At 46.9% G+C, this 24,365-nt stretch overlaps 1 protein-coding gene across 5 annotated transcripts in view; it reads right to left on the reverse strand.

The window, feature by feature from the left end:
* Nucleotides 1–24,365, reverse strand: part of STEAP3 (STEAP3 metalloreductase) — an 84,608-nt gene that overhangs the window by 18,496 nt on the left and 41,747 nt on the right. For 3 of the 5 annotated variants that reach the window (XM_086957347.1, XM_086957345.1, XM_086957348.1), the window contains exon 2: nt 11,533–12,024. In XM_086957347.1, the coding sequence (XP_086813473.1) occupies nt 11,533–12,015 (483 nt within the window). In that variant the 5' untranslated portion in view covers nt 12,016–12,024. Of the gene's footprint in view, nt 1–11,532; nt 12,025–14,628; nt 14,769–18,856; nt 18,979–24,365 lie in introns of those variants that run through there. The other 2 variants (XM_086957349.1, XM_086957350.1) reach the window with 2 other exon arrangements.

Consider the following 24,365-nt stretch of genomic DNA (forward strand, 5'->3'; position numbering starts at 1 on the left):
TTCCCAGTTGTCACCACCCCGTTCGAGAGGGTGGGAATAGACATTGTGGGGCCCCTGGACCCCCGTACGGCACAAGGACATCGGTTCATCCTGGTACTAGTGGACCACGCCACCCGCTACCCCGAGGCCGTTCCCCTGCGAACTGTAACAGCCCCGGTGGTTGGCCGGGCCTTAATGGGGATCTTCTCCCGGGTGGGCTTCCCCCGAGAAGTCGTCAGCGACAGAGGCACAAACTTTATTTCCAAATATATGAAGTCCCTCTGGCAACAGTGCGGGGTCACCTACCGATTCACGACCCCCTATCACCCTCAAGGAAACGGACTAGTCGAGCGGTTCAACCGCATGCTCAAAGGGATGATTGGGGGGTTGGAGGAGCCCCTCCGTCGCCAGTGGGATGTGCTACTGCCGTGCCTCCTCTTCGCATATCGAGAAGTCCCCCAGAAGTCCCTCGGCTTCAGCCCGTTCGAACTCTTGTACGGACACCCTGTGCGCGGGCCCCTCAGCCTAGTCAAAGAAGGTTGGGAGCTGGCCCCCCTAAAAACCCCTCCAGATGTCTTCAAGTACCTCCTGACCCTACGCAATCAGACCAGGCGATTCAGGGACATGGCGAAGGCAAACCTTGAGGCCAGTCAGGAGGACATGAAAAAGTGGTACGATCAAAATGCCTCCTCCATCGAATTCGAACCGGGCCAACAAGTGTCGGTGATGTCCCCCACCGAACCATGTGCCTTGCAGGACAAGTGGACGGGGCCCTTCAAGGTGGTCGAGCGCAAGAGCCCCGTCACCTACCTCATCGATATGGAATCCCCACGGAACCCCCTCCGGGTCCTCCACGCCAATAGACTCAAACCCCACTTTGTGCGCTCGGAGCTCAGCCTCCTTATGGCTACAGACACCGGAACAGAAGAAGACTCCGAACCTCTCCCTGATCTCCTAAAGACCCGGGAGAAAGATGGCTCCGTGGACGGGGTCCGACTCTCAGATGCCCTCACCCCGGAACAGCGCCAAGGCTGCCGGGACCTCCTGCTGCAGTTTGCGACCCTGTTTTCCCTCACCCCAGGAGTCACCCCCTGGTGCTTGCACAACGTGGACACTGGGGACAGTCCCCCTATCAGACATCGGGCGTACCGCGTACCAGATCGGGTACGGGCCTGCATCCAAGGGGAGGTGTCAAAGATGCTCTCGCTCGGGGTCATCGAGCCTTCGGACAGCCCCTGGGCCAGCCCGGTCGTGCTGGTCCCCAAAGCGGCTGCCCCCGGCACCACCCCTGAGCTCCGATTCTGCGTCGACTATCGGGGCCTGAACGCTGTCACCAGAACCGACGCTCATCCCATCCCCCGAGCGGATGAACTGGTCGACCGCCTGGGGGCTGCCCGCTACCTCAGCATTTTCGACCTAAAAGCGGGCTACTGGCAGATCGGTCTCACCCCCCGGGCTCAAGAACGATCCGCCTTTTCCACCCCCGATGGCCACTACCACTTCAAAGTCATGCCATTCGGCATGAAGAATGCCCCAGCTACTTTTCAGCGACTGGTAAACCAGGTCTTGGCGGGACTTGAGGAGTTCAGCGCCGCCTACCTGGACGATATCGCTGTGTACAGCCGCCACTGGTCCGACCACCTCCACCACCTCCGAGAGGTCCTGCAGGCCCTCCAACGGGCCGACCTCACCATCAAGGCCAGCAAGTGCCAAATTGGTCAGGGGTCCGTAACCTACCTCGGACACCAGGTGGGAAGCGGGCTGGTGGCCCCTCTTCAACTCAAGATCGCTGCCATCCAGTCCTGGCAGCCTCCCGTCACGCAGACCGAGGTCCGAGCCTTCTTGGGGCTCACCGGCTACTACCGGCGGTTCGTGAGGGACTATGGCAGCATCGTGGGTCCCCTCACGGAGCTCACGTCCAAGAACCACCCGCAGACGGTCAACTGGACCCCAGACTGTCAGACGGCCTTCGAGAGGCTGAAGGCCGCCATGTGCACCGCCCCTGTGCTCCAGGCCCCCCGACTACAGTCGGGAATTCATCGTACAAACAGATGCCTCTGACCATGGCATTGGGGCGGTCCTCTCCCAGTTGAACCCCGAAGGACTTGACCAACCAGTGGCCTTCATCAGCAGACGTCTCCTGGCCCGAGAACAGCGCTGGAGCACCATCGAGAGGGAGGCCTTCGCAGTGGTGTGGGCCCTCAAAAAGCTCCGGCCCTATCTCTTCGGTACCCACTTCCGGGTGCAGACCGATCATCGGCCCCTGCAGTGGCTAATGCAGATGCGGGGGGAAAATCCCAAACTGTTGCGTTGGTCCATCTCCCTGCAGGGGATGGACTTCACTGTGGAACATCGACCTGGCCAAGACCACGCCAACGCAGATGGCCTGTCACGCTTTTTCCGCCTCGACGAGGAGAGTCCCCAAGAGGATGGGTAACTCTCCCCGTCTTCAGCTGGGGGGGGACGCATGTTGGACAGGCCACATGAAGGGCTTGCTCCCTCCCCGCATGACAGGGCCCGAGCCCCGGCCCACCAGGTATTACCCACTGAAGCAATCCGCACCCCGTCTCATACGGGACTCCTGCCCCGAACATCTCTGTATTATGGGGCCAAACCACTATCGGCTCCCTCGCCCGGCCCGGCCGCCATCTTGGACACTGCACCACGAGACCGCGTGGCCTCAGCTCGACCCTAACCCTGGGCCTGGCCAGGCCCCGACATTCCGGCACCACCTTCCACCCAGGAGGTGAAGAGACCACTTGGCAGGTTGATGGGAGAAAGAAGTGTCGATGGCTCTCCCCCCGCCAGGTGCTGATCGCCCCCAGCTCCCCCGGGCGCTGGCTCCACCCCCCTGCTGGGTGTCTGGACTCCCTCATCCCAGACCTCCCGACCTCCAAGTGCGAGGGTCCGGACATCAAAGGGCGCCAGACCTATAACTGGGGCAGCTCCAGAACAGGAAGGCAGTTGTATCCTGGAGTCGAGAGACGCCGTGAAGAACTCATCCTTGACGGACTACTGGCGCTGCCGTAGCCCTGCCTTGAGAACTATCGTCTTGCCTGCTGGCGCTGCCGCAACCTTCTGAATCCTTCATCCTCGTCGGGACCAGCTGGCGCTGCCGCGGACCGTTGTAACTACCACCTTCACCGGGACCTGCTGGCGCCGCCGCGGACCGTCGCTCCCTACGATCCTCTCGGGACCTGCCGGCGCTGCCGCGGCCCGTCCATCTAGAACGCCGAGCTCGAGGATTGTGAGCTATCCATCATATCATCACCTCTGCCAGATTGGTAATAAGACTGTCCCGCTACCCCCTTCCCATCCGAGAGACTAGAATCGAGGGGACCCCCGAGTCCAGACCTCCTTGTACCATTCTACCGTACTTTAAGTTTGCTTATAAAGAACGTAAACCTTATCGTTGTGTGGTGTCCTTCTGTGGGGGGGGGGGAAGTTACTCGTCTGTACGATCGCTGGAGGCGGCTCTCCCCGGAGACCTCTCCTCTTGTCCTCGGCCGACCCTCCCGGTCCGTCTAACACACATTTTTTGCACGTATATATGAAAAGTATGTTAAGGTGGTAGGGCTGGAAAAAATAAAATGAAAAAAAACGAACGGACATCCAGATCCCCCTTTCAGTGCATTGCTCTAAAAGTGCTTGAATGCTCAGATCTCTCCATTTCTAATAATACTTGTTTCCCTAAAGGTATCTTTTGTGTCAATTTTCGTAATGCAATTAAGAAAATCCTCACCGATCATTCTATCTTTAAAGTCCAGAAATCTGCTTGTTAACGCACCAACATGGGCACGGCATAACCGCTGGTTAATAATGCAGTCCCAATACCTTTCCTTTAGGCTGGATTTTTTTTTTGCCATCACTTTAGGGTTAGTCCATAGCTCAGGCCTCCCCAGACTGTATAACCAGTTCTTGACCTTTTTGAACCAGGATATTTTCCCTTTGGGGTCTAATGAAATGATCTCCGCAACCGATTCACGTAAAAACAGTGGAGAGTCATTGGTCCATAGTCTGAACCAAAAATCCAGGGACCTGAATGCAACCACGTGCAATACATTTTGCACGTAACTATAGAAAAATCTGATTTGTTTCAATTTTGCATTACATTGCTAGATCGTGCAATTGCTAAATTTCCAAGCTAAGTGGAATTAGTGTGCTGATAAGGATTCTTTCAAATCTACACTGTTTAGGGAAAGACAACAAGATGTATGCCTATACACTAAAGGAGGGATGAGAGACATTTCAGACAGCCTTACTCAGTACCCGCTCTCTACATCAATACCTAAAGAAATAAGGACTGGTAGGCTCTGACTCAATAGGAGTTGAGTCACCATAAGTGCTCTGAGAGCGTAAGTGTTTATGCTTGTTTTTGTAGTATTGCTTTTAAATCTTTGCTACTGGACTAATGAGCTGGCATAATACCCTAGAACCGGTCAGATAGTCTTGTATTCTTAAGTACCACAGCTCGTATTACCTAGAGTAAGATTTAACTGCTGCACCAGCAACTCTTGCAGGAGGGTGGGAGGAATAAACCATGATAATATACTGACTGGAGAGGCATTAACTGAAGAACCGGTCTACTGCAACAGGGGTGGTTATCCAGGCAGCGCTATACAAGGCTGCTTAGGAGGAATATGTTGGATACCAAAATCTAAATCCAGCCACAATATCTTGCTAATGTGATTTTGAGAGGAATGTAGGTCAAGTACGAAATGGGGGCATATCCTGTGGTGTAAACATAGAAGCTGAATCTATTTTAAGGACAAAGCGGTGCCGCCCATGACTTGTGTTAACCTTGGTGTAACCAGCACAACAAAGTTGATCAAAAGTAATATGGCAAAGGTTGTCTACATTTGAACTGGCTCCCTCGAGTCATCAGCTTTCGAACCAATGGACTGTGCTCATAAATGTGGTGTGGTTTCGCTCTTAGAGACAATTTTCACTTTCGATTTCCTGAAGGTCCGAAAGATCAGTAATGGTCATCAATCTTTTTGTGGACAAGAAGTGGCCACAAATGGGTTAGTGGACTCAGAGGCTCTTTGGCCCAAAATCTTAGGTGGAAGTCAATATACAAGAGGAAATGGCATATGCCTAGTAAGATTCCAATGTAAATTAGAAGAGACTATATGGACATTAGCACTGGGAGGAATCTCCTGTGTTCCGCAGTCTAAGAAAGGCTCCAAACTCACAAATCGTAAACAAGGAAGCTGCCCCCAAATTCTTAGTTGGTGGGAAAAAAAAGAACTGATGTGGTGCAGTTGAGCACAAAATAGGCACTGAAAAGATCACGGGAAGGTGCAGCACAGCCGTTATTCGTTTAACTTTCAAAGTATTTTGAGGTTGGGGGTTGTATTACGTTTGTGGGGACACCAAGCAAGAGAATTTAACATGTTTTGTAAAACATGGAGAAAGAAAATGGCAGATTAGTACTACTTAGTACTGCTTACACCACATTCATAGTTACAGTAAAGGGTGGATTATAATTAAGACTGTGATATACTTCTAGTGAAAACATCTTAAATGACAGATCTAAAAGTGTTTTTCAATTCCAATGGGATGAAGTAAATGGCAGAGCACTATAGGCAAGAATGATAATATTTTACAAGACAATTGGCGGCATGTGGCACGGAGACATGAAAAACATGGTAAATAAAAGTTACAAAAAGATTAAAAGTAGGACTATTGATTGTATATCAGTGCTGGTAACTATCCTAGGATTCAGTGCTACATTCCCAGTTAATGTATGTAGGAATATCACAATCTAATAGTGTCTGTCATAAAGATCATTTTCTAAATATGGTTTACGAGAACATCCCATTGGGTGTAGTTTTTTTTATTAACTCAAAATGGGTGATATTTGGTGAGCGATATTTAGGACAAGAAACTAATATCAGACGATATTCTGACCACAGTATATTGACACCCTACCTTCTCATGCACCATAGCTTTCTTTGAAAAATCACATATATTCTTTGACAAACATATTAAAGATGACAGTGCTCAAGAACACATACACACTATTGGCAAAAATGTACTCTTGGGGCAGGTGCGAACATAGTATTTAACATGGCACCACTGCATCTCCAACTTTGTGACAGCATGAAAGAACCAATAAGTTTGCCAAATTCAACAAAAAATAAAAAGAGAGCACCCTCCAATGCCATCTTAAAATATTAGGATTCCTCTTGAAAAACCCAAAAATTCACTCTCAAAGGTCCAATGCTGGCCTAATGTGGACCATTATTGTACTAAAGCTCATTTTAGTGTTAAATGTGACAGAAAGTATGTTGGACTTGGCCCTTTTTGCAGGGTCATCCCTGAACTTTTTGCCTCCCTTTCGGTATTTTTTCTGACCTGGTGTTGGTGGTTTTAGCACTCTGAGCACTTTATCACGGCTGTCCAGAGTTCAGTGCATGTGCTCTTGATGGTAAACGTGGTAAGATAGGTATATTTAATACGCCAAATGTGTAGACCAATCAGTCCCTTGTAAAGTGGTATCTCAGATACCCGGGGCCAGTAAATTAAATGCTACTGGTGGGCTTGTAGCGCTGCTTGCGCCACCCACCAAAGTAGCCTTTCAAACCTGTCTCAGACCTCTGCCATTGCAGGGCCTGCATGCACAGTTTACTGCTGCTGTGACATGGCACGTAGAGTGGTTGCCACGTCTGTGACTCCCCTTTTACTACATATCCGACACCCCTAAGGTAGACCCTAGCTAGCCCTATGGGCAGGGTGCAATGAAGGTAAAAGGTAGGAAATGTGCCTGAACTGTGTGGCATGTTCTGGTAGTGACAAACTGCCATTTTGGTTTCTCAATACTGTAAGGCTGTCCTCTCATAGGAATGCATTGGGGATTCCCGGAGATGTGTTTAAGTGGTAATTCTGGATACGAGAGGAGCAGCATGAACAAGTTTTATGTTTGGAATAGTGGTAATAAATACTGCGTAATGGTGTGCACAGATTTATTATCACTATTTTAGAAATGCCACTATCAGAAGTTGGCATTTCTGTGCGCTATGTGTCTTTGTGCCTGCCTGTTGTGTATTGCATGTCAGTCTATGGAGTGACAGACTGGGAGGTGCAGTGGCTCCAGAGGGGCTGGGTGAGTCAGCGCTAGGCTGGATGGGCCTCATCTGCCTTTGGAGTAGTGGAAGGAGTAGCCCCTGACCCTGAATAGATCTGTGCCTGCCTTGTACAATGCTGGCTCAGTCCCCCTGTGGTATGTCAGGCCCCAGGACCTACACGGTCAATGGGGACTGTTGTGCACTTGTTAGTGCCCCCCAGAACTGGTTTGAACCGGGTCCCAAGCCCTGTGCCAGGGAAGAACAAAGACTGACATGGTATAAGTACTGGGGCTATTACCCCATGTTTTTATTGATGCATGCTTGGAGCTGTGAAGAGGGCTGCTGGGCACCAGGAGGAACCGCCACGGAGGACTTCCCTTCTGCTAGAGGACCCTGTGAGCTGGCTTGCCTGGGACCAGCTCTGCCCCTCCGGACTTGGGGGCCCTGCCCATGGTGAGTGCTTGAACTGTTCCCTTCAGGGCTTAGGGGAGCCTGCCCTGCAGCACTCAGAAGCCGTAGTGCCTGGTAAGGAGAAGAGCGCTTTATACCCTGCAATACGAAAGACAGTGGGAAACCCAATCTACCCTTGGAGGCTTAGGAATTATAAGTAATAATAGGTAACTGTGCCTATAAGGGATTTTATTTAGAGTACTCATTTATACTGATTCAGAAAATTACTCCATAGTTAAGCCCCAATTATTTACTAACCTTTGAAAAATCAAAACATCAGTTAACTCATTTATATAAAAATTAACATGTAATGAACAATTTCAAACACAGGTGTTTATTTCTGAGTTTTTTGTTCATTTAATGTAGGTAAACAGAAAAGTGGGGTACAGAATGTGGTAACAAAAGACACAATGACAGAGGCAGGCAAATCATATATAAAAAAATTGTAATCTTCAAATCATTAGTCTGGGCATCTATATCAAATTTATGAACACAGAAAAAGAATCTGGAAAAGCAGAAAACAACTCCTGATAGAGTAAATCACTGAAGAAAATAGATGAGCTTGTCAACGTTTCGGTCTTGATGGCATACGAGTCCGTTAGACCATTTTCAGGACGGTGAAAGGAGAATTACAATTGACCCATAGAGCTGGTCAAGCATGTCTCAAAAAAAACAGACGATTCACTATATTTGCTAAAATTTCCAGGTCGCAGACACAGGAATGGTAAATTATTCAGTGAGCTTGGTGACAATTAAATCCTAGCAAGAGCAATCCAACTGGATTAGCATTTGGTGACACTCTCTTGAGTCGAGCGAGCACATACGGGGCACTGCTCCTGTAGAGTTACCGCTGTCTCAACAGACGGCATGTGCAGCATGGAAAGCGCCTCCCTCTCTTTTAGGGTCTAAGCACAGAGGGGAGAGAAGTCGTGGGAAGCGCTCTCCCGCTCCCGGCGGTGTCCCCTGTCGCGTTTCCATTTATTGGCAGCCGGGGCTCTACTATGTGGCCCCAGGCTGTGAGGAAGCACCAAATCTTAGGAATCCCTGGCCGGGATTGCCTGGTGACGCCAGAAGGAGAGTGGGAGCCTACCCCACATTTTGGTGCCAGGAGAAAGTGCTCTTCAACAGGCAGCAACCGGAGCAGTCGTGCCGCCAAACCGGAAGTCAGGCAATGTTGGAAGGCACATGACCGGGTGCGGGCCCGTGACCACGAGTGGCTGAGTGAGGAAGTCATTCTGAAGAGACCTGATCCCAGGCGGGACTTCCATGGGGAAGTGGAGAGCCCTGCTGGTTTCCTGGTCCTGGCTGAAGGCAGGGCCAGCTGGAACGACGGAGCCTCCCAGGGCCGCAGGATAGATTTGGAGCCTCGCGGGCTTCCTTCTGCAGCCTCCTGCTTCCCCCCCCCCCCACTTGTTAGAGGGAGAGGCAGGCCACGAAGGGCAGCCAGTCTTATAGGAGAGACCAAGGGGGAATGAAGGTGCTGGGTAGGTAGGTACCTCTGGGGATTCCAATAACCTGGACGGCAGCTGAGCCTTGTGTCAGTTGGAGATGCGGGGGACCACGTGAGGTCTCCCCGCCAACTGAGGCATTTTCTTTATTGTAGGGAATAAGGATGCTTCCCTGAGTGAGGCGGTCTACGCGGTGGCCTGATCCAAGCACAGGAATGCAGTGGCCAAAGCCCCCAGTGTGCTCGGGGTACGTGCTTAGTCGCACGGTAAGGATGTGTATGCATAACCTGCTGCACAGTTTACGCCTAAGATGGGTTTGATGGGTAATATGCTCTACTAAAAAATGCTGATGATTAGGATGTATGCCTAAGATGTTGTGTTGCTAAGTGCACTGTTACCAGTGATTACTGGTTGTCAATGATTTTCATCACTTGTGTGTTCTAATGGTATAACAGTGGCCCGATTGGACCTGCAGTGTATATAATCCACTGTAAAGTGATACCTAGTGCCAGGTGGCACAGTGTACATTTGGGATTACGCTCTAATGTGTTGTATGAGTAATACAAAGGCTATTTTTTATATAACCTTGTGTGGAGTTTCTTTTGTGGTGTGCCTAGTGTGTCGCTGCTGTAGGAGTGTGTTGCGCACACGCTTTACACATTGCCCCTGGGATAAGCCTGACTGCTCGTGCCAAGCTGCCAAGGGGGTGAGCAGGGGTTATCTTCAGAGTGTAACTCCCGTATCCTGACTAGAGTGGTGGTTTCTGCCTGGCTTAGGTACATGCCCTGGCCAACCAGAAATCCCATTTCTAACAAAGTAGTATTAGAAACATCACTGGCACAAAAACTGTTTTTTTTTCTACTTGGTCATAATGTGTATCCCTTTTCATTACTTTTGATAACTAGCTTAATTTGTTTTTGTGGTCGCTCTGGCCTCTACCAGGAATCAAAACAATCAGGACTGAGTCGACAATTGTCTTTTTTTGCTATTAACTCATCAAAAACAATGAGGCATACAGGGTATCCAAGGGTGACTGCAGATCAGTTTGCCGTTTCCCCTTGCCAATCGAAACCTTCTTTTAATGTATAACTATCTCTAAGTACTCTGCCAAACTCCTTTCTTTCTTTATCAACAGCACATAGACAGCTAATGTTACCTTCCTACAGATATCGCTCTAATGTTTTCCCTCGGCCCAAGATATCAGATGTCTACATCCAAAGCCAGCACACCTAGTTTTGACCTCAAGTAGCGATAAACATGACCTGCAATCAGACTGGTTCATAGAAACATGACTTTACTTTATCATTAATATCCGAGAGCCAGAATACCCTCCAGGGTGCTAGCACGCTTTACAAATTCACATAACATAACTGAGGACATTATCATGAGATAACTGCATACAATCCAAGTTTGTCGTGTTCGGACCTGAAAGTGAGAAAACAAAAAGGAATGGCAAATATCTCAATATTAATTCTTCCTAGAATGACTATTAACAGAATCACTATATAATTGCAAGGAGTCAGAAGGCTAAAAACACTCCACATGAGACTTAAGATGAGACGCCACCATGAACTTAAGTGTGCGCTTTCGCTTAGAGTATCTGCAAAGAATGGGATTTAAGGCGTGAACTCCGACTGAGCACTGCAGGAAAGGCTAAGCTGCAACAAAAAAGAATGGGACATTGCTATTTGTTTAAAGACTATGGTCTAAATAAAAGATGTCTTTGACTTGACTTGAATGGGACATTCTGGAGTGAAGCAGCATTATTACAGCCAGTTTTTATTGCCAGGTAGAGCGCACTTTCCACGAAAGTGTGATGACCATCACTGGCATAAGATTCTGTTGCATATTTGAATCCAATTCTGAAAATACAAACATAGATTTTGGTTACCTATTTAGGCACTAGAATTGTTCCAATAGAGCCATCATACCTTTTATTTCACTGGGCATTTTCCTGGCGGGCTAGAGCCCTCTGATGCCGGGATTGAAAGCCCAGAGCTGCTCCTGATGCCTCTATCACTTTCCCCAGATCCCAGACAGTAGCATAACATTTGTCTCCGCTGCTTCCCGCCCCCCCCCCTCCTCCTCCTCCCTGTGGCCGGGGGCTCTGAACTCCAGGGGGCACTGTGCAGGGCTAGAGGAACCTGGCCTGAGATCTCCCTGCTAGATCCAGAGGGGAGGGAGGGAAATCTAGAGAGACACTGATCAGCCTGGCTGGACTGGCTGGACCGGGCATTTCCCTGGGAGGCTGGAAAGGTGGGGGCTGTTTGCAGCGGTGGGGCCAGTTTTGTTCCTGGTTGCACGTTTTGCGCGTGGTGCTGCAATATCGGCTCCCAGTAACAAAAGCAGCAAGCAGGTGTTTTCAGCCTCCAGGGGCCAGACAGATCTTCACCAAGGGCTGGTCCGAGGAAGGTGTCAGGGCTGCTTTGGGTTCTCAGTCCACAGTTGTACATTTTCCTTCAGTTATATTGCGTCATTGAGACTGGAAAGTAGCAGTATTTCAGATCAAGGCAGGGGACTAGTTTCTAAGACTGGAGTGCCTTATAGTTACATTATATACTGCATTTAATGTAAACAAATATTACCTGCTTATTTCCATCTTGAGGGCCAGACTGCAGAGCCCATGCGGATATCACATTGAATCCTTTGACCACAGTGCTTCCTGGGAAGAGGGACGCCAAATACTCAGCATTGGATTTGCCGTGATTGTTAATTTCAGTTGCGTTGCTAACATCTACCAGAATTTTACCCTCCAGCACAGTGGTCAGATCACGCAAAGTGGAATAATGTTCCTTGAACAAAGCCACGAAAACAATATCCGCTTTCTTCACAGCTTCATCCTGAGAAGTGACTTCCGCTGACGCAGGAAATAAATTTGCATTGCGCTTTGGATTGCGACTTCCAACAACGACCTGAAACCCAGAACACACAAGACGTGTGGCGAGAGAACGTGCATAGTCTCCGCTTCCAAGGATCCCGACTGCTGTTCCAAGAGAATCTATAGAAGTGTCATCGTTTTTGTTATTCTTGGTACTCAAGAGTGGCTTTGCCATGTCTCCTTTCGACATTCCTCTGAACTGCAATAAAAAGAATATACACACGCGTGAGCAAAGAACTTAAGAGCAGTAGAAAGTCTTTATTATCAGGTACAACAACCCATCAACAAACAGAGTAGTAAGCCAACTGACAGGCCAGATGTACACAAATCAAGCACACAATCTAGAACATTAACAAATACCAACCCTAATATTGATACCTGTGGTTATAAAACATGAAGACCCACATTTCCAATGATAAAACCATAGAAATATCCACAACACTCCAACATGAAATGTATATACTGCATACTCAATTACAAACACAAATGTAATTAAATCAGATATCCAGAACACACCAGGAAATAAAACTCTACTAAGTAGCTACCAATTAATGACAATATACGCATTAAAAGCGCCAAGATACCCGTTGGGTGATAAGTTGCGCTTTATGAATACAGCATACAATACAAAAGCTTTCAGGCACAGTCCGTTTAATTGAACTGCGTCTAAATGCAACCACATTTTACGGATTCCTCGCCGAACCAAACATTGATTGCTTCACTACTACACAGAAACAATCACCACACCACCAAGAACTAAAGCCCCACAACTCCCTCGAACTTAATGTTCTCAGTATTCCACAAATATTTGCCATGATTTCCCTCAGCCTACCATTCACATTAACAGGTGTGCAACGCCCATAGGGTTAAAGGGATTTACCCCCATATGCCCCCCCACCCCCATTTGTCCTAGCCCAGGGTGGTGTATCTTCAGAGCACACACACACACACACACACACACACACACGCACACACGAATAAATATGGTTCACTAGAGCATACATTTATTTGCCAAACTCTGTGTATGAAACACCCAGGCAGGAAAATGTATTGACTGAGGTACAGAATACTACCTCTTGGCAGAGAAGGGCAGTGAACTGAGGGAAAAAAAGAGTGAAAGTTAAGAAAGGAAGAACAGAATATGGAGTAGAAATTGAAGAAATTACAGAGAAAGGGTATTGAAGAGGAGGGAGAACAGAAGTGGGATTGTGAAAGGTGGACCAAACAGCAAAGAAGCAGAGGGAGGCTAAAAAGAATGACAATGCGAAGTGGAAGAGTAGTGAGTAGCGAAAGGAGGTAGAGTTGGAAAGATGTGGAGAGAAGATGATATTAGGGCAGAGAGGGACGGAGGGAAAGAGTATCAGAGCACAGGTGCAAAGGTCAGAATCGAATCGGACAGGGAGCCAGTAAGAAGCAAAAGGAAAAGACTGTGAGCGAAAGAAGAGAGGATGTTAAAGTAAGCAAGAGGAAGGAAATGGAGCGAGAAAGAAAGGGAGAACAGCAGGTGAGTTTAAGTAGCTGCGAGCGATATTTAGTACAAAAACAGTCCGGACGAAGTTTGTCCTCAGCACGGTTTAATGGACAGAGAACGTTTAGGCAGTAGTAGTGATTGTCTTGGTTCCCTGCTTCACCCTGTTTAACCACCTGACCCCTCCGATCTGCACTTATTGAGCTACACTGCCGCTCCCGCCCCTCTCCTAGTGCACTCACTCCTGCCAACAGAGGAAACATGTGGTCCCTATTTCCGCAGGCCGTTTCAGCTCTTGGGCACGAGCCTGTTTGCCAGATGAGAGTGTTTATCCTCTCTCTAAATACTTATAAGGCCCCCAAAGGTGAGACTGATTGCATTGTTGATGTCTGTAAAACATAAAGAGGGGGCGAAAGGGTTCATTCTAGGACAAGTGAGGTGGTGGAGGGACTTATTCACTGACAGTTTTCAAACTCTAACCCTTGCGTCGTATGAAGGAATCTGAGGCCACTGTGATCCTTGCCTCTCCAGTAGCCGCTGCTCTGAGAAGTTTAATAACTTGTTCTAGCTCACGCCTGACAAGGCGGGAGGACGGTTTTGAAAGGTTTCTGCACTTCAAACTGAACCTTTGTAGAAAAGAGATGTTGTTTCATAATGTATGCTTTTACTAATGTATGTGTTTACCAATGTGACAGCAGAAACAACACAACAATGAGAGGGGGGTGGGGGAAAGAGGGAGAAAGTAAGATGGAGTATGTGCCAGAGGGGCGGGAACAGGAAGGGGTAGAGAGAGGCAGAGGGGTAAAGAGTGAGAAAGAGTCTGAGGGAGAGACAGATGGTGAGAGAGCGAGAAAAGAGACAGATGTGAGGGATTGAGAGAGAAAGGGGCAGACAATATATGTGGGGAGAAAAACGATGTGAGGGATTGAGAGAGAAAGGGGCAGGCAATATATGTGGGGGGAAAAACGATGTGAGGGATTGAGAGAGAAAGGGGCAGACAATATATGTGGGGAGAAAAACGAGACATAAAGAAGCAAGGAGAGAAGAAGATGGTGAGAGGGAGGAGAGAACAGAGGGCGAGAGGAAGAGAGAGAGAGAGCACGAGAGACCTAAATGGAGAAGCAGGCAGAAAGAGAGAGTGAGAGACGGTACTATGCACTTAACGTGGCTTCTGAGATGCTTGTGGGGTAAGGAGGAACGTGGCTGGGACTGAAAGTGCCTTCCAAACTCCACACACTCGCTACGTAAGACCTCTCGCTACATTTCACAGACCACGCCACTGTCTCTGGCCCAAAATGGCACCGAATACAAGAGTATGTGAAAGCATATACTTACACATGGTATCTCACCACCAGGGTGGTGCACGCGCCTCGCCTCGTTGTTTGTGGCTCAGCAGCTTGCTTCCAACCAGAGACAGACTGTGACCCCACTGCCTTGGTACAAGGTCTATGGGGTCTTGTTTCAGCTGCTTTCACCTTAAAAACGATGCGTCAAAGGCTGCAGTGTGGAGACGAGCAGAGGTAACACAAAATCCACACCGCTGCACTTTAAACAGGTCACGAGTTACCTGAACCAGCACTAGGAGCCAGTAACCACTGGGGTCACGGACAAGAAACGGGGCTCAACATTACCTTACTTTCTCTAAAAGAAGTGCTGCTCCGTAACTGCGCACATGTTGTGCTGTAAAGCCGCAAGCAAAAGACGTGCGGTACGCGTGCACATCTCCTGTCCAGGCAGGCACGGCAGACAGGAGACAAACATGCCTCCTTTCCAATCAAAAGCGCACATTTTTGACTCGCACCAATGAAAAGCATGGGTGGAGCTTCCACCCCGCTTCCGAAGCAAAACCGACAACAATAGATTTCGCAAGCGAGCGGCGCATGCAATACATCGCTGGGCGAGACCTAAAAATATACAGGCTAACAATGCATTCTGTGTTCTTTCCACTGGTTCCAGTCTGCCTATTTCTTTCATTTGTTAAATACTTTTGCTGCCATGTGAACTATGAACGAAGTTTAAGGACTTCATCTGCTATATGTATGTGTCTCGAGTCTGTTGATTCAATTTATAATCTTTAAACTCTAGACATGTTAGCGTGCCATTAAAATATGAAACATGCATTATTTCCTGATTATATTTTTCCTCATCTTTTAGGAGTTGTAAAAACTGGTCCCTGTATGCTTGTTTCCGGTCCAGGGAAGACATGGCTTGGCAGTTCAGGCTGGACTGTTCCCATGAGGCACAGGGTCAGACTGATTTGCATATTGCCATGTCTGAACTGGGGTGGGGGGGGTGAGCTAAAGAATGATGATGGATTAAACCCAGATCAGTTGACTGGGGGTGAGTGCTTGCAATGTTCAACACTCCGTCCATCATCCCCTTTGGTTTTGCCCAGTTTGTATGAAAGTCACTTTTGCACTGGTCGGTTTGAGCAAACATCGATAAAAAACAGCAAAGCAAGGGTACAAAGTTTGTGTGATCTGGCCAGGTTTGTATGAACATGGTCACTGCTACTGATAAAGGGGAGTCCCAAAATGACGAAGTTTAGGCTGTTTGCACAAGTGAGTGCTAGTTTCAGCATGACGACAGACAAGGATATGTTTCAGGAATAATGGTTGAAAAGAAACACACCCACGGAGGTATTGTGAAATTTGAATTTTCCGGCTTACGTTTCACATCTAGTAATATTTCAAAATGTACATTTTTGCAAAAGAGTTGAATACGAATCACCCTTTATTCAAGCAGAAACCGCTATTTCCTGCCAATGATGCAAACTTTGGAGATATATTTAAATACTAGAAGTAACCTGGTAACAGCGCAGAGTGGGATTTATAATATGGAGCAAACTCGCTTTGCAGCAAAATTAATGCATATCTGCAACTTGCTTACTTTGCACACAACTTTTTCTGCTTTGCTGTGTGAAATTAAACATTTTCCTTACAAAAATATACCGGAAAAAGAAATCCAGGGCCTTGCGCGACCAGCATATGTATTATTGTCAAACCCTCAACTGCAAATGTATGCAATAAACGTGCTGCAAAAAAAAGATAGTGGCTTGTGCAGTTGGGTCTCGAAGTCTGTCTTCCAGTTTTGATAAACTTTATTTCCCCGAGAATTACCTCCACATGGTGTGAACCTCCGAGTTGAATTACTTCGTATTTTTAAGCTGCTCAATAAAAGCGAGAGTAAGACAACACCAGCGCAAAATACAATTAACAAAGGGTTCTGTTTGATTAAGTGAGCAGGAAGGCAGTAATTGTTATACAGCCTGGCGTACACTCTGTAGATAAATAAACCCCCTTTATCTTATCTCGGAACAGATAGGAGTGCTATTTAGATAAAATAATATACGAAAGAGGTCAGGGCGAAAAATGGATCTAGAAGAAAGAAGGTAAAAGACAAAATGAACATTTGTTTGTTTACAATGTAACAGTTTAAAAATGTTAAGATATTTATTTAAAAGTCACAAATTCACGTCCCACAATTTCTTCTCATAAGAAGAGGAAATAAAACATGGTTTAACAGCACATTAGCTGAACCCCAGTGCCCCCAGCATATGGAATCATAAGCCAAAGCAGAGGAGGCCTTGCTAGCTGCACGAGGGAGAAATCAGCCCACAGATAAAAGCCCAGCAAAGTGTGCCGCAGGCCCGCCACTCGCAAAAACAACAGTTGATGGACAGAATGCAGAACAATGTCATACATTCACCCCAGTACAGAGATCTGGGCCTAAATCCATCGTTTTTTTGCACTCCACACCACCCCAGTTCAGACATGGCCATATGCAAATCAGCCTTGACCCTGTGCCTCATGGGAACAGTCCAGCCCGAACTGCCAAGCCATGTCTTTCCTGGACTGGAATCAAACATCCTAGGACCGGTTTCTGGCTATCAGCCGTCTTCAGCCAGGATAGCTTGACTCCAGTGGTGTGGAGAGCATGGGACTCACGTCTGAGCATACCCATCCCACTCGGGGTGACAAATGCAAAACCAGCCCGCCACTCGTCACACATATAAAGAGCAAAATGGCGCATCCAAGGCTTCCACTGCTGTTCTAGAATACAGAGAAGGAGCTAGCAGTGTCCAAATTGGATTGGAACCCCTTCAATCACAAGCCACGTGGTCCCCAGCTCTGTTACAGGTGGAGACTTGTGGTGGAATTCACCCGTGGCTAAAAGCACTCCAAAAGTAAACTGGTGCTGGGACCCACACCGACTTCACGAAAGACACCGGCCATCATGCAGATGCAATATTTTGTCGACAGGGTTGGACATCCCATTGGCAGCACACCAACCAATCACCTCACATGCCAACTAAACACTTTCAGTTGACATTAGACATCTAGGCCCATATCCTTACACGACATCTGACACAAAATGAGCACTGTAGCTTGCAAACAGTCAATGCACAGCCAACCTCCACCACACACTGAGTCCTCTAGATGCTGTGCCAGGCAGCAGAGCAAGCCCAGGAGCTCTTACATCAATAACATTTACTCCCCAGTAAATAACAAATGGTGCTTAGACAACCTAACAAACTATAAAAAAGTAAGTAAGTGTATGTGATATTTCATCTGTGTAACGAAGAAGAATTGTTGGATAACCAAAGTTGTTAAAACATCCGACATTGACTCAGTCCCCCTCTGTGGTTGTCTGCAGCCATTTCTAGAATATTTGGATATAGTAATAACCAGGTCAACTAGAAATATGCGAATTCGCTACAGCAGATTTTTCTGCATATTTATGGATTATATGGCATTTGCCACATAATACACCATCTGCTACATAATTTGCAGATTTCAATAAAAAAATGCGTTTCTGGCGCAAACAGATCCAAAGTTACAAAAAATATTGCAACACGTGTTGCCACGCAGTGGAGGGCCCTTCATAAAAGTTGACTGATCACCTTTCTGTTGCTTTATCCCAAAGTGGTAGTAATGAGGTGTAACACTTGCCCAGATAGTGTTAACCTTTGTAAAAACATGCCTAAATAATGAGGTAATGCCAACACAAAATATACCGCATTATGCAGCTTAATTTATTATTTCGTTAAGCTTAATTTAATCATGTGCGTAATTCAGTCCTCCTCTGCCACATCATTTGAGTGAACCTTGTAGTGACACACTGACGAAATGCCTGGTTACACTATCAACCTCAACAAATATGCATCACAAACAAATATGAATGGATTGTAATCTTACTCACACGGACATCAACAGACCAAAATGCTAGAGGTAGTGGACGTGACATCACACAGCAACTGCCCCTGATGACATCACCGCGTTAGCCCCGTGCGCTCGCAAGCAGACCCTGCACACCCCAACCCGCACAAACAGCCTTATATGGAGCTACAATGCCAGGGGAAATTCAGGGAAGTGGGAAGTCAAAACTGGGCACTGCCTCCTATTTTTAATCTGTTCTTAACGCGGTCTTCAAGACCCTGAAAAATAAAACGAGGTAGCAAGAAGACCAGCAGGAGCAGCCTCTAATGCCACTTGCTACACTTATTTTCCTCCACAATTACTCACAAACGCTGCTGCAATGGTCTGAACTTTTGAAAAGGTACCTGTCAATCAAGGGGCCTTCCTTCCGGCATGCTGCAGACTGGTTTCACCTGCCTGCATCGGAGTCCGGGCTCTTGGCAGCAGCCCGGCTTCCCAGCCGGTGTCTAACAGGAGCCGGACCAGCCCCGCTTTCTCTTATATCACTGCGATTTGTGGCTCCAACCACAGGCAAGCAAAAGCATCAGTTTCCAAGAATACCCAACCACAGACTGTCACGAGGGAACCAAACCTGCGCTTTAGGGATCAGATTACCGAACGCGTCAGCAAAAAAAACCATCATTAATAACAGGGGAACAAAAATCGAAAAGCCGACTTAAGAAGCTGCACCCACCAGTTTTAGTTGTAATACATCCTGCCAGTAGTTAGGACTACTCGTAACAGGAAAATAAGTCCACATATTACGTCAGGTCTGGCGTGGTTTTAGGGCTCTTTCCACCAATACCACCAACACCCTGTGTGGTCTTGTGCAAGACGTTCTTAAAGCGCCCCTTCCAGAGTTCATGCAATGCATACCACCACTGCAAGCATGCCTTGAAAGTTGTGTTGTGTAGCGCCCCCTGGTGTGAGATCCCCGTGACTGAAGTTGTAGGAGTGCACCTTTTCTTTTCCTCAAACAGGACTTGCCAGTGGAAATGGGGGCAAGCATAGGAAAGCTGGCCTCCAGTAGTTTCATGGGTCACCTACCCCAGCTATGCGCCCAGGTGGCACCGCCTCCGACAGAGCAGGGGCCCAATCAGCAGTGCTTAATTTGTAAACATTTAAGTGCCAGGGCCCTTGCCAGGAGATCACCGCAGCTTGCGCCACCAATTGCAACTGCCAGCGCTGCCTATGACAATACCTACAGAACTAGCAACCACCATCCTGCTACAAGGGTGACAATTCTGGCTGCTCAATGCTCCCAAAGCTATTAAATTGCCTGGTCGACAGGTATTAGTTGTTTATTGATTCAATATACATTAAAAACAACTGTTTCCTCAGCTCTAAATTCTACAAACAGCGCTACCGTTGTGTCAGCAGTCGTAAGTACTGGAGTTGACAATTAAGTGCCGGTGCCGAGCACCAGAAACCACATGCACAAAAGGACTACTGGGTGATCCAGTGGTCAGGGCTCTTTATGGAGGCAAAATTATCAAATAGTCTGTCCAGGAGTTGGAAAGGGTCAATAATTAACCCAATATTCAAGGGTTGAGACATATCGGATCCTGCAAATATCAGGCTTATAGCCCTAATGGACATAGAAGCGAAATATTACGCATCATTCATCTTGGAGGACCTAGTGGAATGGTCCACTAAAAACAAGTTGATTCCTATGAACAGTGGCGGCTCCTCTATAGGGGCGTTTGGGCGCCGCAACCCTGCTTTCTCGCCGTGCGAGAAAGCAGAAACATACATTTGTCTATGTACGCTGCAGCATACATAGAGAACAGAGAGAGTGGGCGGTCTTGCTTGAGGGCAGGGGGGTAGTGGCTTGCCCACTGTTGTTCATACTGACTGTTTGGGCAGCCTGAGGCCGCCCAAACAGTCAGTATGAACAACAGTGTGCAAGCCACTCCCCCTGTCCTCGAGCAGGACCATCCACTCTCCCTGTTCTCTATGTATGCTGCAGCATACATAGGAAAATGACCCGGTAGGGCAGCGGCCTCACCAATCACGATGCTGCTATAGTGCCATGGCAGCGTTGTGATTGGTGGAGGGGAGGGAGGCTGCCTGGTGACGGGAGCAGCAGGAATAACGCAGGACGGCGTGAGCGGGAGTCGGGACAGAAGCTGAGGTGTCTGATGGTAAATTTTAATTTATATATTTTTTTCATTTAACACCTCACGTCCCGTTTCTCCCCCCCCCCCCTGCAACAACCCCATTTTCACACCCCCTCCACCTGCCCGTCATGCCAGCCAAGGCCCGCGACTGCTGTGAAGCGGTACTGCGTGGCACTCTGCTGACAGGCAGCGTATGCTTCTAAGGCTTGTAGAAGTGCCTCTTGGCAACCGCAGAAATCACTGCCGGATTCTAGGGGTTAGCGGTTTGAGGGGGCAAGAGTAAAGAGACATATGCGCTATAATAAATAGTGTGGCACAAAGTGACAAACAGAAACAAATCTGCTGCTTTTGAGTCAGCCTGGTCATTTCAGACCACAGCTGTGTCAGGGTTGGCGTTTGATCAGGCACACAGCTACATTTTGACCAAGCGTTCTGCGAAGACACTGCAATGGCTCAGAAAGCTAACAAAGTAAGGGAAAGTAGGAACAGCTGAATCTTCGATCTCATAAGTGGTTTGGGTCTAAAAAGTATGCATTTCAGTTTACTACAGGATTTGTAGCCATGTATGTCAGTAAATAAATTAAGCCTAAATTGCACCTTGTCCCTTAACTTGCCTGTTTGAATGCATTCACTCTGAGTTTTAAGGTGCCTCTTTAAAAGAAATATGAAGAGATATCTTTTTAGAAACATGTTCAGACGTCTGCCAACATTTACACATTTCAAGCAGGTACATTTTTGTGAGGTATTGGTAGAAACTTGTCACCATAAAAAACAAATGTATGTTATTTGAGTAGCTCCTGGTGCCCCATTTTTTAAATTGCTGAAAATAACATGTTTGTTGGCATTTCTAAGGTTAACAGCTTTCAGTTTCACTCATCCCAACTTTTACGCCTCACTACTTTGAAAGGTCACCAGCCGCCACTGCCTATGAACCAAACAGGATTTCGTAAGAGGTTCGGAACAACCACAAACATGCTGGCTTTGACCATGATTGCAGAAAGGTATAAACATTTGAAATTAAAATTACAGCTTTGTTTTATTGATTTTAAAGCAGTGTTTGACTGCATAGAGCGAGGACTACTGTGGTGTAAATTAAAGAAGATGGGTCTCCCAGAATGAATAGTGTGCCATAATTCAATTGTATACTGGAACTTGGATACAAAGAAAAATTGCAGCTGGCATGAGAATTTCAAGGGCAATCCACGCAGTGATAGGGCTAAAGCAAGGCTGCATACTAGCCCCCCCATTTATTTAATCTCTTTATGGCGGACCTCTCAATAAGATTAAACTTGACAAATTCACAACCACTGCGTCTGGGCCCATTACAGATAACACATCTCTCCTACACCGATGATATAGTTTTACTCAGCCTGACAAGAGTTGGCTTACAAAGATCATTAAACAAGCTAGCAGCATTTGCAAATGACAACGCTTTGGAAATCAACATAAAGAACACAAAAACGATTACTATTGCAAATCTGTCAGGACGCAAATTCCTTGTCAGGCTGGGAGAAAATAACATTAGGGGTAGTTAATAACTACAAATATCTAGGGCTTTACATTGATGATCCTTTGAATTACCAAAAACAAACACTACCTGGAAACAAAAGGTAATGGACTAATCTACGCATTGTGCCCTTTCAAAATAGCCACGGTTAGCTGTGCTAGGTGTCAAATTGATGCAGACAGTGGAGAATGCTAGCATTGTTCTACACGGTACAGATGCAAAACTGCTGGACAAGATACAACTGAAAGCACACAAAAAGGTTTTTAATTTACCACAACACAGGTGAGACTGGAATTTGGCATTACTCATCAAGGGATTGGGAGAACCTATGCATACGTCAAAAGCTGGTACAAAATCTGGTTAAGTCGAGCGAACGACCTACACGATATCTTGTGACGGGCCCAGGAAGAAGATTAGTACACTAGTTATGGAAAGGTTTTTTAAATTGGCCTTGGAAGAAACAAAGTCCGAAGAGCTCTGGGCACAGTCCCCCTCTTTTCCTGTTTTTCTTAGGGTGGCAAATAAAAAGGCAAAATTACATTCACTATTAGAGGACAAAAAGATATTTGCAAAGAGGTCTCATGCCTGGATGGTACTACAGTCTTATACAAAATTACAACTGGCTGAATATCTGAACACAACATATCCATACTACCTAAAACGGAAACTCATGGCCACCAGGTTTGGGCTCTTATCAAGTTTAGTGGGTAAGCCCAAATGGAGATACAATGGTCCTACAATATGCACACCGTATGGCGCAGAGAAGCAAGACTTCATTAATCTTATTTGTATTTTTTCCTTGTTTAAAATCAACTCCAGCATGGCTTTTGAAGGCATTTAATGATAGAGGGATTAGGTCTTGTAGATCCGCAATAATCAAGGGTTTGGACTCAACAGATCCCTATCTAAACTAGAAGGTGATGAAATTTTTGATTCAGTACGAACAGATAACAATGAAAACGGCCAAAAATAATTTACAGCGCCATGGATTGTGTAGTGATTGCAAGTACCAAAAAAATACTACGTACCTCCGTTATGAACAAGTAAGAAGTGGTAGCAAGAATTGCATTAATAATTCTATATTGGGACTGGATTAAGTAATAAGGGAAGCTCATTTTTCTGGCAAATATGAATTGGTTCATGTAGTTTGGTTTTAATACATTAGGTAGGGTTCTCAGATGGGTTTTAAAAGGATTCAAGGTCTTGTTTTTATATAGAAAGTCAGCAACACTGTACATTTTCTTATGAAATCTCCTTTTAATAATTTTCTTATGAAATCTTTTGCTAAAACATGAAGATATGAAGTGTATTGGTATTTTCAATATCGTATGGTTTTTATTAACTGAAACAATAAAGACTTTTCATTTTCACAGGCACGAATTAAGCACTGCCAATCAGAGTCCTCATTGGAAGACAGTCCAGGCTGCTGCGCCACGTAGTCACCTGGATGCATGCATTCCCCGCCCTGAGAGCGACTGTGCTTGTCCAGGGGGCGATCCAAGAATGAAAGTCCAGACATTCAGTTTCAGATCTAAAGTGGTGCGCGGAATGACTGAATTAACCTCAGCCACTGGTGTCCAAGATGTCTACAGGAGAAGGAGGGGGTGGGGGAGGGATCTGAAGAGAGCCCAGGCAAGGGTATAATAATCAGCAAGTTTCACAAAAGGTCTGCAGACCTTTTTCCTAGCATGAATGGGCATACACCAGTGCTGGCGCTCTGGTAAGGGAATACCCAGCCGGCACTTAGGAAGGCGACAGCAAATTTCCAATGTAATAAAGAGGCACGGAATGACAAATTGTAATTTGGGCCTCTTATACTAAAAGAAACCATTGTGTAGGAACCGTAAATATGGGGAGACCACGCGGTGCAAGTTTAACTTAAACTTTATTTCACGGAGCGCCGGGAATTACAACCATTGCTGTTGAACGGTCGGCGCCAATGCCCTAAGATGGCCGCCTTCCGTTTCCGCTACTCCCCTTCCTGTTCCGCCTGGCGGAACACTAGAACGCTAAAGCGTTACCACACATTGCTCCAGCCCATGCAAACGTGTGAGAGTGTGATTGTGTGCGTGAGTGAGTGTGTGTACATTTTACCCATGTTCGTTTAATTGACCGACTTATGAGGGCTCTGAGGAGCTGCTGTATTTTGCCTGCAGAGGTAATCCAAGCTTCTACAAGCACAGTGACCCGAGCCTTAGACTTACCCCATAAAACAAAGGATTAACCCAATGAGGACTCTGTGTCCTC

The sequence above is a fragment of the Lissotriton vulgaris genome, chromosome 2_1 (genome assembly GCF_964263255.1).
Source record: "Lissotriton vulgaris chromosome 2_1, aLisVul1.2, whole genome shotgun sequence".
Taxonomy (NCBI): domain Eukaryota; kingdom Metazoa; phylum Chordata; class Amphibia; order Caudata; family Salamandridae; genus Lissotriton; species Lissotriton vulgaris.